The sequence below is a fragment of the Cervus elaphus genome, chromosome 4 (genome assembly GCF_910594005.1).
Source record: "Cervus elaphus chromosome 4, mCerEla1.1, whole genome shotgun sequence".
Classification (NCBI taxonomy): Eukaryota; Metazoa; Chordata; class Mammalia; order Artiodactyla; family Cervidae; genus Cervus; species Cervus elaphus.
Window position 1 is genome coordinate 55,804,044 of NC_057818.1, and position 16,659 is coordinate 55,820,702.

At 50.6% G+C, this 16,659-nt stretch overlaps 1 protein-coding gene across 3 annotated transcripts; it reads right to left on the reverse strand.

The window, feature by feature from the left end:
• Positions 1–10,446: 10,446 nt before the first annotated feature.
• MAMSTR (MEF2 activating motif and SAP domain containing transcriptional regulator) lies at positions 10,447–16,232 on the reverse strand. Of its 3 annotated transcripts, none has more exons than XM_043899725.1 (11): positions 16,122–16,232; positions 15,689–15,849; positions 15,486–15,569; positions 14,279–14,317; positions 13,482–13,627; positions 13,117–13,301; positions 12,693–12,795; positions 12,327–12,521; positions 11,840–12,043; positions 11,707–11,761; positions 10,447–11,534 (listed from the first exon to the last, which is right to left on the reverse strand). In XM_043899725.1, the coding sequence occupies exons 3-11, from the start codon at positions 15,541–15,543 to the stop codon at positions 11,251–11,253; spliced, it is 1,269 nt and encodes a 422-aa protein (XP_043755660.1). In that variant the 5' UTR covers positions 15,544–15,569; positions 15,689–15,849; positions 16,122–16,232; the 3' UTR covers positions 10,447–11,250. The 3 variants fall into 3 exon arrangements, with proteins under 3 accessions (XP_043755660.1, XP_043755657.1, XP_043755658.1); XM_043899722.1 differs by having other exon boundaries at positions 13,482–13,657; XM_043899723.1 differs by lacking the exon at positions 15,689–15,849 and having other exon boundaries at positions 13,482–13,657; positions 16,122–16,188.
• Positions 16,233–16,659: the final 427 nt, after the last annotated feature.

Below are 16,659 nucleotides of genomic sequence, written 5' to 3' on the forward strand. Positions count from 1 at the left end.
TGTAAACAGTGCCTATAAGTCAGTAAGAAAAAGACAGTTACTTCATTAAAAAACATGGGCCAAAAAAAATTGAAGAGATGGTTTGAAAACAATGATTAACAAGTGTCAGTTAGCACATGAAGATATGTGTTCAAGTTGCTTATTTTCCTTCCACCTCAGTTACCGTCCCGAGGTCTGCCCTCAACTGCTTCATTTTACAGTTCATCCTCTCCACCCCATAGCCTGCTCAGCTCACTTCATATCCTGGAAGGTGACTGTATGGGGCGGGATATTAGGACGGGAGGTATTTTTCCTGGGATGTTTCCTCACTGCTACATCTTCTATCATTACCTAGGAAATTATTCTGACACCCAAAATTCTACATTTCTGCTTTTTAACCCACTCAGTTTGGGGTACTTTGCTACAGCAACCTTAGGAGACTAATTCAGTATGGTGCTGGAGAGGACTCTTGAGAGTCCCTTGGACTGCAAGGAGATCAAACCAGTCAATCCTAAAGGAAATCAACCCTGAATACTCATTGGAAGGAGTGGTGCTGAAGCTCCAATACGTTGGCTACCTGATTGGAAGAACTGACTCATAGGAAAAGATCCTGATGCTGGGAAAGACTGAGGGCAGGAGGAGATTGGGACGACAGAGGATGAGATGGTTGGATGGCATCACGGACTCATTGGACATGAGTTTGAGCAAACTCTGGGAGATGGTAAAGGACAGGGAAGTCTGGTGTGCTGCAGTCCATGGGGGTGGCAAAGAGTTGGACACGACTTGGCGACTGAACAACAAGATAGTAGGGAGGGGAGAGAGTTGTTTCTGCTGGTTTTATGGAGTTTCTTCAGTTAACCAAGCTTCAAAAAAAAGGTTGGTTGTGCCCTATCTGTTCAATTTAATTAATTATGGTCATGGTTATAGGGTGTTTTTTCTAAGAATTAGCATTCCCTGGGGGTTCTATCCATGGCTTATTTTTCTCCCTGGGTGATTTCGTAGTTTCATAGCTATATTTTGATGACTGTCACATTTTTATTTGGGGGCCAGAAACATCCCTTTAGGCCAAAAAAAAAAAAAAGTTTAATAATAGAATTACTTTAAAAATTCCAGGGAATTCCTTGAGTGTCCGCTGGTTAAGACTCTACACTTTCACTGCAGGGGGCATGGGTTCGATCTCTTGTCAAGGAACTGAAACCCCACATATGCCTCACAGCACAGCCAAAGGGGAAAAAAAACAAAGAAAAATTCCAAAAGCAGAGAGTGCTGAGAAAAGGAGGCTCTACCAGATGTTAAAAACTAACGTCACGCCTCAGTAAATAAAACAATGTGATCCCAGTGCGTGGAAAACAGATGAAAGGAACTGCTTGGAAAGGTCAGAGATGGATAGAAATCCACTGGGGAATTTAATGCAGGTTGAGGGTAGCATTACAGATTAATGATTGAAAAATGGCTTCTTAACAAATAATGGTGACACATCTAGAGGAGAAAAAGCAAGCTCATAAAAAGAAAACTTAAAAATATAAAATTAAAAAACTAAAGTATAAAATGTAAAAAGATCATGTGTCATTTTTTATTCAAATATGGAATCATACAAACTTGAGCAACTTATGTTCTTTTTAAATCTGCTGTGTGTAGTAAAGGGGGCTTCCCTGGGGGCTCAGTGGTAAAAGAATCTGCTTGTCGGTCCAGGAGTGGAAGATGTGGGTTCGATCCCTGGGTTGGGAAGATCCCTTGGAGAAGGAAATAGCAACCTGCTCTAGTATTGTTGTCTGGAAAATCCCATGGACAGAGAAGCCTGGTGGGTACAGTCCATGGGGTCACCAAGAGTCAGGCACAACTGACTGAATGCACATTTTTCCACTGTGTGGAAGCAGCATTTTTCCAGTCCCTTTGGTACTTGCAGAAAATTCTATTGTATTCATCAACTGTGGCACATCCATACTCTTACTGAAGGTTTTAAGGGTGTTTGTTATTTTTTGCTTTTACAAATAATGCTGGGGAGAATATCCTTGTCATTTGCCATTTTTGGCTGTAGTGTGAAAAATCTTTATGCACGTGTACTAATAGTTCTTTTTAAGGATATATTTTTAGAATTGAAATTTCTGGGTCATGGAGTGTGCATTTAAAATCAATTATGCTGCATAACTTATGAAAAAAAAAATGTTCTGTCACAGTCTTGCCAAAGTTGGATATTACTATCTTTTAAATTTTTCTCTGATTTTTTTTTTGCCTGTGCTGAATATTTGCTTCGCAGCTCGGAGGCTTTCTCTAGTTGCTGTCCACGGGCTCTAGAGCACATGGGCTCAGAGCAAGCAAGTTGTTGCAGCTCGCACGCTCTCTATTTGTGGCAGGTCTGCTTAGCTGCCCAGCAGCAGGAGGGATCCTAGTTCATTGATCAGGGATCAAACCCACATTCCCTGTATTGGAAGGCGGATTCTTAATCACTAGACCACTAGGGGAGTCCCTCTTCAGTTTCTTTGGCTGAGATGGGGGGTGGGGCAGGGAAATGGCATCTTTTTCAATTATATTTCTCTTTGAGTGAGATCTCTTTTAGTATTTTTATCACTTCTCCTGAGCTTTGAAGTCAGTCTACTGAGCAAGATTCTCAGATTCTCAAACTCAATAGGCCAAGGTGAATTCAGTAATTCTTCATTTTGCTCACCTTAAGCTATTTCTCTTTTGCGTCTTTTCTCATCAGCCACTCCAAGCCCTCTGCGTCAACCCAATCCTGAAACTTACTTTTAATTATTTCCTTTTCTTTACTTGCCACCTTCTGTCAGTTACAAAGTCCTGATGATTATTTTTTTTAATTTTAACATCATAAATGTGAAACATTCATAAAATGTATAGTTTAAAGAATAACAGAGCAGAAACCTCCATCCAGCTTAAGGCCAGATGTTTCTGGGGACCCCATGACCACTCTCAGGTCCGATGATTTGTTGGAATGACTCACAGGACTCAGCAAAGCCGTTAGACTCACATTTGTGTTTTATTACCTTGAAAAGATGGGGCTTTCCAGGCGGTGCTAGTTAGTGGTAAAGAACCCTCCTGTCAGTGCAGGAGACACAGGAGATGCAGGTTCAATTCCTGAGCCAGGAAGATTCCCCTGGAGGAGGGCCCAGCAACCCACTCCAGTATTCTTCCCTGAAGAATCCCATGTACAGAGGAGTCTGGCAGGCTATAGTCTATGAGGTCTCAAAGAACTGCACATGGCAAGTGACCTTGCACACAGGCACGCACAGTGAAAAGATACAAATTAAAATCAGCAGAGGCAAAAGGGGCATGGAGGAGAGTCCAGGAGAGACCAGGTGGAAGCTTCCAGGGGTTTCTCCCAGTGGCATCATACGAACAGCACTCAATTCTCCTGGCAACCACTTGTGACAACACAGTACTAAGTATTGCCAAACAGAGAAGCCCCTGTGAGCCTTGGTCTCCAGGACTTTTACTGTGGGTCGGTCATGTAGGAATGTCTGGATGCCCGTGTGACTGACCTCAGCTACTCACCTCCCAGCACCACCAGAAGTCAAGCTGATACCATGTGGGGTCTAAGCTCCCAAGTAAACAAAGACACTCTTATCAGGTAGGACAAGGGCTTCGAGGTTATGTGCCAGGAGCCAGTCTTGTGTCAGTCCTCTCTTTAGAATACTCGGGGTTTGAGCATCCCAAGACTGTTGAGCTCACCCTTTAATGCACACCTGGGATGCTATCAGAAAGCCTCTCTCCCCTACTGCAGGTAATGGTGACTCTCAGTTTTGCTGGCATATTTCTATCTTTCTTATCCTTTTACCATTTCTAGATAGGTCTGTAAACACAATCATTTTGTTCTGCTTGGTTGTTTTTTTTTTTTTTTGGCTATACCACTTGGCATGTGAGATCTCCGTTCCCCAACCAGGGATCAACACCCCCTGCATTGGAAGTGTGGAGTCTTAACCACTGGACCACCAGGGAAGTCCCGAGCTTGGTCTTTATTTCTGTTTTAGTGAAACACAGTTTATAGACAATAATAGTCACTCACTTGATAGCAGCATTATTCATTATAGCCAAAAAGGAAAAACAACCGAAATGTCCATCAACTCCTGAAGGGATAAACAAAATACAGTAGGTCCTTAAAATGGCATATTATTCGTTCATAAAAAGGAGTGAAATTCTGTAGCCAAAAGTGGGAGTCTGGCTGCGTACTGCTCAAAAGCAAAGAGGCAAAGTTTGTGGAAAGGAAAGTCGGCATTATTTTGGATGCTGGTAACTGAGGGCAGAGGGGGTGGACTTCTGTTCAAAGGCTGACCCCCACCACTACCCGCTCCACCACCCCCTGACAATCAGTGGGAAAAACGTTTTATAGACCGAAGGAGGAGGCTACATGCAGAAATGTCACAGCCAGCTCTGACAGTCATCTTGAAATTGGTCATGTGGTGATATGATCAGCGTCATCCTGATTGTTTTAAATACAGTTAATCTTCAATTCCAGGGTCAGTTTTTTCCCATTTCCTTGAGGCCAGTTCTCAGAATTGTAGCAGCTCATGTCCTGGCTACCATCTGGTCATCATTTAGTTAATTTCTTCAACCCAGTGGAGATTTCAATATCTACAAGACAGCTCACAAGACATGGCTCAGAATATTATCTATTACATAGCCCTTGAAGAGGAACTAAAGGTCCTTGACTCTGCTTACTGACTAAATTGTTATTTTTTCATCCTGTTGGACCGCTTTTCTTTGCTTCCGCATTTTCTCCCTTCTCTGATTAAATTAATCCTTTGACTAAAGTTTTTCCACAGACAAAATGCAAGCAGAAAACACGGTGGGGAAGAACCATGGGATCCTGCTCTGTTTCAATACTGTACATGCTAAAACATACGCCAACCTTGGAAACATTATGCTGAGTGAAAGAAGCTGAACACATGGACCACTAATGAATCCATGCATATGAAATGTCCAGAACAGGCAAATCCAGAGAGACAAAGAGTAGATTAGGAGTTGCCTAGTGAGAGGAGGCTTCCCTTATGGCTCAGACGGTAAAGAACCTGCCTGCAATGCAGAAGACCCAGGTTCGATCCCTGGATCAGGAGGACCCCTGGAGGAGGGCACGGCTACCGACTCCACTATTCTTGCCTGGAGAATTCCATGGACAGAGGAACCTGGTGGGCTGCAGTCCATGGGATCCCAAAGAGTCAGACACAACTGAGTGATTAACTTAACACACACACACACACACAGAGTGGGGGGAAGTTTAGGAGGAAATGGGCAGTGATCAACGGGTATATGGTTTTCTTTGAGGTGATGACAACGTTCTGATATTGATTGTGGTGCTCTGTGAATATCCTAAAAAGCAACCACTGATCTGCTTCTGTTACCGATCCAAACTTGGGTCTGCTTGCCCATGTGCAGTAAAGCCAATCTGCTGACACTGGGTTGTGGTGAAGGAAAGCACAGCATTTATTGCAGGCACCAAGCAAGGAGTCCAGGCAGCTGGTGCTTAAAAGACCCAAACTTCCCGGTGGCTTTTAGGGAAAGATTTTTAAAGATGGGAACAGAAGGGTGGTTTTGGGGTGTGTAATCAGCTCTTGGACATTCTTCTGATTGGTTGGTGGTGAGGTAATCAGAAGTCAACATCATCAGCCTTCTGGTTCCAACCAGTCTGGGGTCTGCAAACTTGTGGGCAGCATATAATTAACATCTTTCACCTGATGGGGGTTTCAGTATCTGCAAAACGGCTCAAAGGATGACTCAGAATATTATCTACAGCCCTTGAGGAGGAAGTAAAGGTCTTTGACTTAAAACAAATTATTTATTTTGCTTTTTGGCTGTACTAGATATTTGTTGCTGTGCGTGGGCTTTCTCTAGTTGTGAGTGGGGGTCTCTTCTTCATTATGGTGGGCGGGCTTCTTGTTGCAGAGCATGGTCTCTGGGGCTTCAGTAGTGGAAGCATGTGGGCTCAGTCGTTGTGGCACACAGGGCTAGTTGCCCCGTGGCATGTGGGATCCTCTCAGCCCAGGATGGAAGCTGTGTCCTCTGCATTGGCAGGCGGATTCTTAACAACTGAACCACCAGGGAAGCCCAACAATTGCTGATACTTAATGAGCACTTACTGTATGCCAGCATTGTTCTAAGCACTTTACACAAGTTAATTTGGTTATTCCTCATACCAACCTCACAAAGTACTATTGCCTTTGTTCCCATTATATGGATGAAGAAACTGAGGCACCAAGAGTTTAAATGGCTTGCTCTAGGCCACGAAGTTAGTGATGGAGAGATAAGTCCACTCAGGTGGATTTGACCCCAGAGATGAGACTCTCAACTACCGTGGCACCTGCCACTATGTCAACCCACTCCTGGGTGTGTTTCCCAGAGAAATTCTCCCACGGGTCCCTAGGGGGCTGTGCTTGATGATGACAGTGAGGGAGAGGAGGATGAGTGATGGAGAGGATGAGGGAGGGTGAGGATGATGGTCTCGGGTGGTTGGTGGAGCTGGGAGCTGGGGAGGTGGCCACCACTGGTGCAACAGAAAGAAAAAATAAGGTGGAGGTAAAAGGCAGAATAGAAGTCAGCATTGGAAGCAGCCAACTAGATATGTGGTAACAGAGAGGGGAGGGAAAAAGAGACAGGGAGGAAGGGGTGGGGTGGAAAGAGAAGAGGAAGAATTTATTTTTTTTAAAGGAATTCCCTGGTGGTTCTGTGGTTAGGACTCTGGGCTTTCAAGGCCAAGGGAGTGGGTCTAATCCCTGATTATGCAACTATGATCCCACAAGCTGCACCACCAGAAGAAAAGAAAGAAGAAATACATACATACATACATACATACATATATATATGTGTATTCTTCTCCAGTCTACCCAATGAATATGAATGTACCTTTCTGGGGACTATGTCTATAAGATAAATTGGTAATTTGGGTAGTTTGTCAAACATTGGGCTTCCCTGGTGGCTCAGACGGTAAAGAATATTCCTGCAAGGCAGGAGATCCGGGTTTGATCCCTGGGTTGAGAAGATCCCCTGGAGAAAGGAATGGCTACCCCAAATATATTCTGGGTCTTTTTCATGCTTCCACTGAGATCATGGAAAGGCAGCATGGTGGGAGACCCCCCCATCTGACCTCATCCTCCCCCAAGCTCCCCCATAGGACCAGCCCTCATTTTTCCCACCCCCTCGGGGGAGGCCCAGCACTCTCTTCAGAGGCAGGAAGAAGTGGCTGAAACTGCTGCAAGAGGTACACCGACTGAAACCATCCACGCTGGACAGGCTCCATAGTAACCATCTGGTGAGTTATTTTATGACAGGTGATCCTGGTAAGGAACACGGAACTAATAAACCACCACCACCACAAGAGTTCCGGAGAGGTCAAAAGGAAACCTCGTGTGTACTACCGCCTGCCAGATCCTTCTTGCTGACGTCCATCTTGGCTGAGCAGTGAGTGAGCCACCAGGAAGGACTCTGAGTCTGAAGATCAGCCAAAGATAACCCAGAGACTAATCCCATCACCATAAAACCCTGAGACTGGCAGAGCAGTTCCCACCCTTTCCAATAAAATCTCTTGCTAAGATCAGCCAAAGATAACCCAGAGACTAATCTCATCACCATAAAACCCTGAGATTGGCAGAGCAGTTCCCACACTTTCCAATAAAATCTCTTGCTTTGTCAACACAAATTGTCTGTGTGTCTCCTTGGACAATTCATTTCTGAGTGTTAGACAAGAGCCCACTCTCGAGCCCTGGAAGGGTTCACCCTGCCTGCAACAAAACTTCTGGAGAAGGGGCTAGGGGACAGGCAGAGGAGAAGACAGGACTCAAGCCCATCCCTCAGGTTCTGGATTCACCCCTGCACACCCCACCCATTCCTGGGTCTGTCTGTCCCATCTCCACCTTCCAGACAGTTCCTTAGCTAGCTGCCCCTAGCCTCGGCTCTTCTCTGGGACTGCACACAGGGCCCACAGGCTCTCAGCCCAATGCTGCCCTCGTCTGGACGTCGGAGAGATGGGGACAGAGTGAGGAGGACACGGGGGCAGACAGAGGTGGGAACGGAGGCACAGAAGTGTCAGGCGGGAAACAGAAAAAAAAGGAAGACCCCTTCCCCAGGGCTGACTGTATCCCTTTCCCAGCAACGTTCAGCCTGACATAAAGGACCCTGCAAGACCCAGCCGCCATCCACCTCTCTAGTCCCAGATTCGGCCATAGCACGGACATCCACTTTTTATTCCAGGAACCCTGACCTCACAGTTCCCCAGGTAACAGCACCCTTCACACCTTCAAGCCTTTGTGTGTTCTTCACCCTCAACAAGGATGCTGTCTTCCAAGGGATTCCTGACTATCTCCTCAATCCTTTGAGTCTTAGCAAAAAATGTTTCCTCTGACCACCCTGTCCCATTCCCCTGTAAATTCTGGTACTTTCTAGGATTCATGCCCCTCCTATCCCATTGCCATGAAAATACTTATCACCCTGCACTGGGACCCTCTCTTTTCAAATGACTGAGCTTCACCAGAGCAGAGATCGAGGCTCTTCAATTTTTCAACCTTGAGGGCACAGGCTGTGGATTTATGAATCCAATTTAAAACCCTACTCCAACACCTCCTGTCTGTGTGATACTGGGCAAGTCACTCCCCTTCTCTGATCTTTAATTATTTCCTCTGGAAAGTGACGGTGACAAACTCCACCTGATGGGTTTGGAAGACACCAAAGATTCCCTTTCCCTCATGGTGATGAGCATTTGTTCCCTTCCATATTTATCTTGAATCTTCAACATTCACTGGAGTTGACACACTTTGAGGCACTAGAATTGCGGATCAGCAAGTAGTAATGGTGGTTAATATGTATCAGTGCATGTCACTTGCCAGGTCTGGTTTGTGGACAGTCTCAGTGAACTCTGTCACACTGGGCTGTAGGAACGAACAAAGAAACTTACATGACAGTGACAAGGGAAGTCACAACTCTAGGCATGGTAACATATAACCAATCCGCAGCATATTCTCACTTGTAGTGGACACCGTTGTTGGCCTGCCCAGGTCCCCTCACATTCTTCTTACAGTTCTGCGCACCCAACGCTCAGCTTCTGAGTGTTTTATGCATTAATCATGCCTTTTTATTTTCTGTATTTCTGGAGCTTTGACATCTGGGGCTTTGCTGATGGAGGGTCTGCCCCTCCCAGGGCTGGCTAATTCCTAGAGGTAAGAAAGGACTCACACCTAAGCATGTCCTTCACATGCAAACCAAGCAACCCAGAGCCTATACCTCAAACCACTTTCTGTATGGATCTCTATATTTCAGGCCACTATCCATCTGCCCCTCCAAGGACAAGTTCCAGGTAACTGGGGACAACTCTTACACCCCAGAGCCTGCTGACATTATTCAAACCAGACAATCCTAAGCTTACAGATCCTTGGCACATCTGTTATTTCCTAAGGAAACCACAATAGAGACTCTCAGGTCCAAGTTTCTCCTCTTCCCCTCTACGTCCTGATTGACCCTGGTGCTTCTCCATATAGCCCTGCATAGCTTGGCAATGCCCCCTGCCTTTGGGACCTGTGAAAATAACAAACTTTTCTCACTGACAATTGTCTCCTGATCTATTGGCCTCACCATACATAATAATAATAAAACCTATATTTTAAAACAGTTTGCTGCTAACAACCTACCCTGCAACTTTGTTTCCAGGACTGCTATTGGGCTCAAGGTGCCTGGGAGTTTATTTCTTGCCCCTTTCCTGTGACATGTGGCCCATGATTGCCTTAGAGGCATATAGTAGCAAATCCCCAAAGATAGCCCCCAATGACCATGCCCCCAAAATTCATACATTTGTATAGTATTCTCTCATATTCAGCCTGAGCTGCCCCGACTTACATTAAGGAGTAGAATGTGGTGGAAGCGACACTGTGCCAGTTCCAAGCTTAGTCTTTAAAAAATCGTAAGTTTCTGCTTCCTTCCCTGAGGAATGCTCACTCTGGGGAGCCCTGAGCTACCAAGTAAGGGGTCCAGCTACCTGTTGGAGAAAGAAACCACATGGAGAGGGAAAGCAGTGAGACTACATAGAGAATGCGAGAAGTCCAGATATCCCACAGTCCAGTAGGGTCATGCCTCCTAGCCATCCCTACCAAGGGGCCAGATGCATCTGAGTGCGCCATCTTGAATGTTATAGCCCAGCTGGGCCCTAAGACGACTGTGGCTTTAGTTGATGCTGTATGGTGCCAAAGAACCATGTCACTGAGCCCAGTCAATCCATGGAATTGTGAACAATTACAGGCTAGTCCCAGGTGGTGCTAGTGGTAAAGAACCCACCTGCCAATGCAGAAGACATAAGAGAAGCAGTTTCCATCCCTGGGTCAGGAAGATCCCCTGGAGAAGGAAATGGCAGCCCACTCTAGTATTCTTGCCTGGAAAACCCCCTTGGACAGAGGAACCTGGTGGGCTACAGGCCATGGAGTCACAAAGAGTTGGACACGACTGAAGAGACTTAACACACATGGAATTGAGAACAATCTAAATCTTGGGGTGGCTTGTTATTCAGCAATAAATCCAAGCAGGAATTTCCATTTGCCTCAGAGGCCCAGTTCCCTTTGCTTCAAGGTGGGAATGACTCTACTTGATTTATCTGCCAGAGCTCCCAAAGGGATTAGGCTGAGGCTGGGACTTCACCTGACATCACACCCTTGCTAGTCTTCTTCCCCATCCCTGTTCTGTTTCATCTATTCCTTTATTGTTTTCTCCTGGGAGCATGTCTTTACTAAATCATGGACACAAGGATCTTGTCTCAGATTCTGCTTCTAAGAGAATCTGACCTCAGATTCATGACACATCTGATTTTTCTCATCTCCAATCAGAAGCCAAGGGTCTGGCAGACTATTCTCTCTCTCCCCGCTCATCCCTGTCTCCCTGTTGCATCCAAAAAAGCAGAGATCACCTTCCAGGCTCCCCAGCAACAGGCAGCCATCCAGTCAGTGAGATGTGGGGCTGATAGTGTGGAACAAAAACATCCATGAGGTCTCTGAAGGAAGCATCAAGCAGATTGTTTGTCCTGGTCAGCAGCAAATGAAACCTCTTTGCTCCCAACAACACAAGCACAGAGGGGATCATATGGAGGTCAGGCAGAAGTTAGGAGGTTGGCATGTCAGCAGCAGTGCAGGGGCCAGGTGGAGATGAGAGTTCTCTCTGATTTTGTATCTGTGGTGGGAGGGGCTCTGCTAGTTGTTCCAACCACCTCTGCTCACCCCCACCACACACACAGAGCCTATCTCTGTGACCTCTCCATCCCCACCAGTTCGCAGTCCCTGGAAACCCCAAAATCCATCACCATGGATCCTCCAGCAGGTCCCACAGCCTGGTGCCACTGGAATCAGATAAGTCAGCAGAGAAAATGCTGGGGGCTGGGGGGCCACAGCCCAGAGGGGGACCCCCACTCAGAGCCTCCAGCCAATCCAAGGAGTCCGTGGGGCCCCTGGGAGAGGGGGACGGGGAATTCGTGGGGGATGGAAGTGAGGAAGAGAAGACAGAAGAGAGGCCTTCAGAGTCCGGGGAGGGGGACAGCATGTCGAAGGAGCCGGGGAAGTCCAAGGAGATGGCGGGCAGCGGGTCTGCAGGGGAAGAAATGCAGCTTGAGCTTAGGAAGGCAGAGGTCCGGACCCTAGCTCCCTATTTGTCCTTTCCAGGAGTCTGGGTCCCCAGACCACTCCTCCCTAAGACCCAGGAATCCGGAACCTTGGACCGCGTCCCCCTTTTCCTCAAATCAAGGAGTTCGACTCTTACCCTCAGGCTCCACCTGATCCTCCAGGATGTCATCAATGCCCCGGTTCGGAAGCAGCTGCGGAGAGGGAGCAGCAGCGTGAACCTGGGACTCCAGCCTGATCCTGTCTGAGACCCTAGGCCCGCTCTCTCTCACCTGCGCTCTGCGGATCGCCTCCTGCAGCTCCTCCTCCAGGGTCAGGGCTGCTGAGGCCGGTGCTGAGGAAGGGACCGGCACTGGAGCTGGAGTTGGAGCCTGAGCGGTCGTCGCAACCGGAGCCAGAGCCGAAGCCGAAGCAGTCACCAGGGTTTCCGCGGCACGTGGAGGAGGCGGTGAATGAGACGTTGGACTCAGCTTGAACTGGAACCACGAAGGGTAATTTCTATAAGCTGCGCCCACTGGGAGTCAACCCCACCCACTGGCTATCTGTGGTTCCACCCCAGGCCTGCGCCCCGTCCTTCACTCATTGACCCCGCCTCATTAGGCCACGCCCCTTTCTTTCATTGGCTTCTCTTCTCTTAAGATCCTCCCCCGTGGCTCTTAACCACGCCCCCACACTTTATTGGCTGTTCTTTTCTCGGCTTGCCGTCCCATCCCGCTTTGGCTTCTCTTCATTGGTCCACGCAGGCAGCCCCGCCCTCACCGAGCACGCACTCCGGGCGGCTCCCAAAGCCTTGGGCCTGAAGCGAGGCCAGGGGGCGCCCGCCGGACTGTCCTCGCGCCGAGCCTTCGGCCGTTCGCGGGGTGGGGCGCCGCCGCGCATGCGCTCCAGAAGCATTGACTTGGTCCCCGACACCGGGAGGCCCCGCAGCCGCAGCTGCTGCCGGAGCTCTGAGACCTAGGGTGGGAGGCGGGGAGAGGACGTGCTAGGCGGGCTCCGGGGCGCAGGTGGGGGTTTGCTAGGGCTGGACATTGGGAACCCGAGAGAGGATGAACTGGGGACCCGGATCTCCAATGCAGCAAAGGCTGTAGGGTTAGACTTCTGAACCTCGGAACTCCCCAAACTCACCGTCAGCTCCTCCAGTTTGAGGGTCTGAAGTTCCAACTTGTGTGGCAGGGGCGAAGGGTTGGGGACTCCTGGTGGGGAGGGAGTGAGGGGTGTGGGCTTCATCCTGGCGATAGTTTCGAGGGGGAAACAGAGGTTAGAAGGAGCAGAGAGAGAAAAGGCATTCTGGAGTCCTCAAAGACATGGGTTCATGAAGATGCGGGAAAGTGAGGGACCCGAGTTGTGGGGCTCTGAGCGAGCAAGCACGGGAGGCTAGTTCCCATGCATGGGAGAAGAGGAACTGAGGGGAGAGGGATCAGACTCTTGGGTAGGAGGTCAGGATTCCTGGGAACTCAAGGAAGAGGGGGCTGAGGACCTGAACTCGGGTCCTGGAGGAGGAGGGAGCTGGGGGCCTGAACTTCCTGGAGAACAAAAATGGGGGTCATACCTAGGAGGTGGCTGCTGTAAGTTTGTCCCTTCCCACAGAGGCGGTCCAGGGGGATCCAAGGGCGACGCTTCAACCTGGGAGTCTGCCCTGCACCCTTGTCTTGGCGCTGGGGGTATGTACTGGTGGTATGTCAAGTTCCCCTTGGGCTTGGGTTCCCTCCAGTGTAGAGAGGTCCTGGGAGACTCCTGAAAGAGCAGGTATGATGTCATATGCTTCTGCTCCGTTCCTGCTCTACTGTCCCAGAGCCCCATGCAAAGTATATGGGGTCGGCTTATTGCCATCAGAGAGAAGCAAAACGGGCAGCAGCAAGGAGGACCAAGGCTAGACTCTCAGGGGGACTTCCCTTCACTTTGATAGAGACTCACCTTCTTCAGAGACCTCCAAGGGCAGGGTTTCGGCTCAGGAAGAAGGGCTCCAGGGTTGGAGAGGAAAGGGGCTGGGCCTGGTGGGAAGGCTGGGGCCAGAGCCAGAGCCGGATCTGCAGCTGAGATCCATGGATCAGGATCCAAGACTGGAGAGGCAGCAAAGGACCCTGAGAGGGCTGCAGGCAGCACGCCAGGCAGGGAGAAACAAGGCTGTGTGGGAAGGAGGGCCCTGGAGGCCCCAGCCTCCAAGTGCAGAAGGACAGATGTGGGGAGTGAAAACCAAGTGGTGGGAGCTAAGCGCCGGGATTCCTGGATCTAAGGGCAGAAGCGCAAGGGACCCAGACTTTTCCATTCTCAAGAAAGGCAGGAATCTCGTCCTCAGCCATCAAGGGGTGTGGTAACAGGATCCCAGATTTCTGAGGTTTTGCTGGGAGAAGGGTGGAGCCAGCACTCCGGGTTCTTGGGGAGAGATAGAAGCTGAAAGTCACATCCTGAGATCTGCATGTGTGCCAAGTGTGGAGTCTGGGATGCCTATATTCTCCCAAGAAACAGGATCTGGATTCATGCATTTCACTGGAGTGGGAAAAGCCCAAGGGCAGGAAGAGAAGCTCCTAGCCGGTGGGGCAGCTGGGGATCTGTACCCGTGGGTCCTGGGGAAGGACAGGAGGGGACCACAATGAACCCTGGGGCATAGAGACTGGGCTCAGGAACCAAAGCAAGATGTGTGGCAGCTGCCCCCCAGGGTGCCCTAAGGGAAGTGGGGCCACCATTCCCTCCCTTTCAGGGCCCACACTTACTCGGGTCCTGATACCGTCTGTGGATCCGAAGCTGAAGGACTGTGGAAGGAGTGGGAGGAGAGAGGCGGGAAGGGAGTGTCCAAGAGCCTGGCCTGGCAGGCGAGCGTGAGCTGCAGTTGTTGGCGGGACACGTGTGTCCAGCCCCCTTACACACCCCATGCAGGCGGGTGGGCAGGCAGCCTGCTCCCTTCCCGGGCCTCCTGCCTGCTCTCTGCCAGCACGGCAGCAAAGGCCAGAGCTGTTCTGGGGCGGGGAGCCAGCCAGCGTGCAGGCAGGAGGCAGCCTGTCCCCCGACCTGCCCCCTTCACAAGCCTGCGCCCACCCTATCCTCTGCCCAACTGCCATCTTAGTGTCTGCGCTTCATTGCCTCCTTTTATCTGTGCATCCTGCTTTGCACACGCCCACTCCCTACTTCTCAGCCTCCCTTCAGTCACCCCTTTTGCACACCAACCTCTAAACATGTATTTCCCAGGACTCTAGTCTTACACTTATACCACTTTTATACACTGGTGCCCTTTGCTACTCTTCATCCTTACCTCACCATCTTGGCACACACCCAGCCACATTAACACACTTGGTTGCCCACTAGGGATTTCACCCCCAGTTTTGAAGCCAGGATCTCTCTTTGCACATTTCTTTGTGCACATGTACTCTTGCACACTCCTTGCTCTCTGGTTCCTGGTGTCTTTGCACCCACCCAACCACAGAAGCAGCCTCATCTGCACCCTCAAGCATGCTCTGTCTACTCCAGACTTGGCCTCCAGGTGTACACCCACTTGCACACTTTCCATCTGCGCTGGGACCTGAAATGCCACCTTCTACACTTTCAAGGCTTGAGAGCTCACTGTCCCCTCGCCCGCAGTTCCACTCTGAAGTCCCCACTGTGGACACTCTTCTGCTTTGAGCACTTGTCACTTTAAGCCCCTGTTCCTTTGTGGTACTTGGTCCTCTGCACACCCACCCCTGGCCGCCCACTCCCCACTCTTCACGTGAGCATTGCATCAGCCATTTGCACACTCACTGTCAACCAGAACTCCACCCCTTTGCTGGGGCCTCCTTTCTACACAAATAATGTTTTGCATGGAGAACACATGCCTCTTGGGGATCACCTCCCCACATTGCCCCGCGGTGCATACTCCCAGGTTGAGAATATATTCCCAGGACCAGGAGGATCCCTTCCCAACGTGCACAGAAAGAAATCTCTCACCAGATCGGAACTTGGACCGAATGATTTGGGAGCGCTGGGAGGAAGCCGCCAGGGTCATTGCCAAGGCTGGGATGGGGACCTGGGCTGGGTGGGGTGGAGGGGGGAGGCAGGGTCAGAGTGGAGGTCAGGAGGCGTCCCCTGCGTGTGAACGCAGCAGGGAAGGGCCTGAGGAGCCTAGAGACGGGAGCGGCCTCAGGCCATACCTTCTGGATCCTGGGGGTGGAGGGGACTGCGGGCCCAGACTCCTGGGTGTGAGAGAGGACACGCCGAGGGCCCCAATTCCTAGAGCCTGCGGGAAGAAGCACCTGAGGCCTGGGACTTCTGAGTCCTAAGAAGGAGGGCACTGGTGGCCTGGACTCCGGGTCTATGAAAGGAGACGGAGGGAAAAGGGGGTGAAGGGCAGGAACTTAATACTCTAAGGGGCCTAGAATCCAACAGCCTTGATCAAGAGGGGAAGCGGGGATCCGACAGGTCCCTAGGGAGTGGAAGGGTCTCTGACACTTGCATTTGAGAAGGGTGTAGGGGCGCGGGTGGGCGTCAGCCATCACGGTTTGTGGGGAAGGGACTGGGATCACAGAGGTGACAGGAGAGTTAAGGCGGGTTCCCCTCCCAGCCCCTATCCCAGGGCCTTCTCACCAGGTGGACTCGGCGCAGCGGCGCTCTGGAGTGGGTCGAGTCCGCTGGTCAAGGCTGGAGGCCGCAGGCTCCGCCCTACCAGCCTGGGACCGCCTCGGACCCCACCCTTTTGGGGGCGTGTCGGGAGCAGGGCGGGGGGGGGAGGGGCGGGGCAGACAGGAGCCCCTCCTAGCATCCTGAGAAGGGGAGGGAGCACGGGCTGGGAGGGGCTGGGGCGGGGCGGACCTCGGGGTTCCCAGCTCGCTCCTCCGCGTCCTGGGGCTGCGGGGTCGGGCTGGGCAGCGGCGGGCAGACTGACAGAGGCAGGTGCCAAGAGAGGAGCTCGGGGTGAGCAGCAGCGGCAGGTGGTCTTGCCCCGGCCCTGCAGACAGGTGCCACCTGTCGCCTTCTTTTTCCCTGACGCAGCAGCAGGAGTCGGATTCGGGGGGAGGTGGGGGAATTCAAACTGGAGCCCCAACCTCCTGGGTCTGAGGGAGGAGGGGACTGGAGAGCTAAATTCCTGGGTTTGAAGGAAAAGAGGCAGAGGCTTGAACTCCTG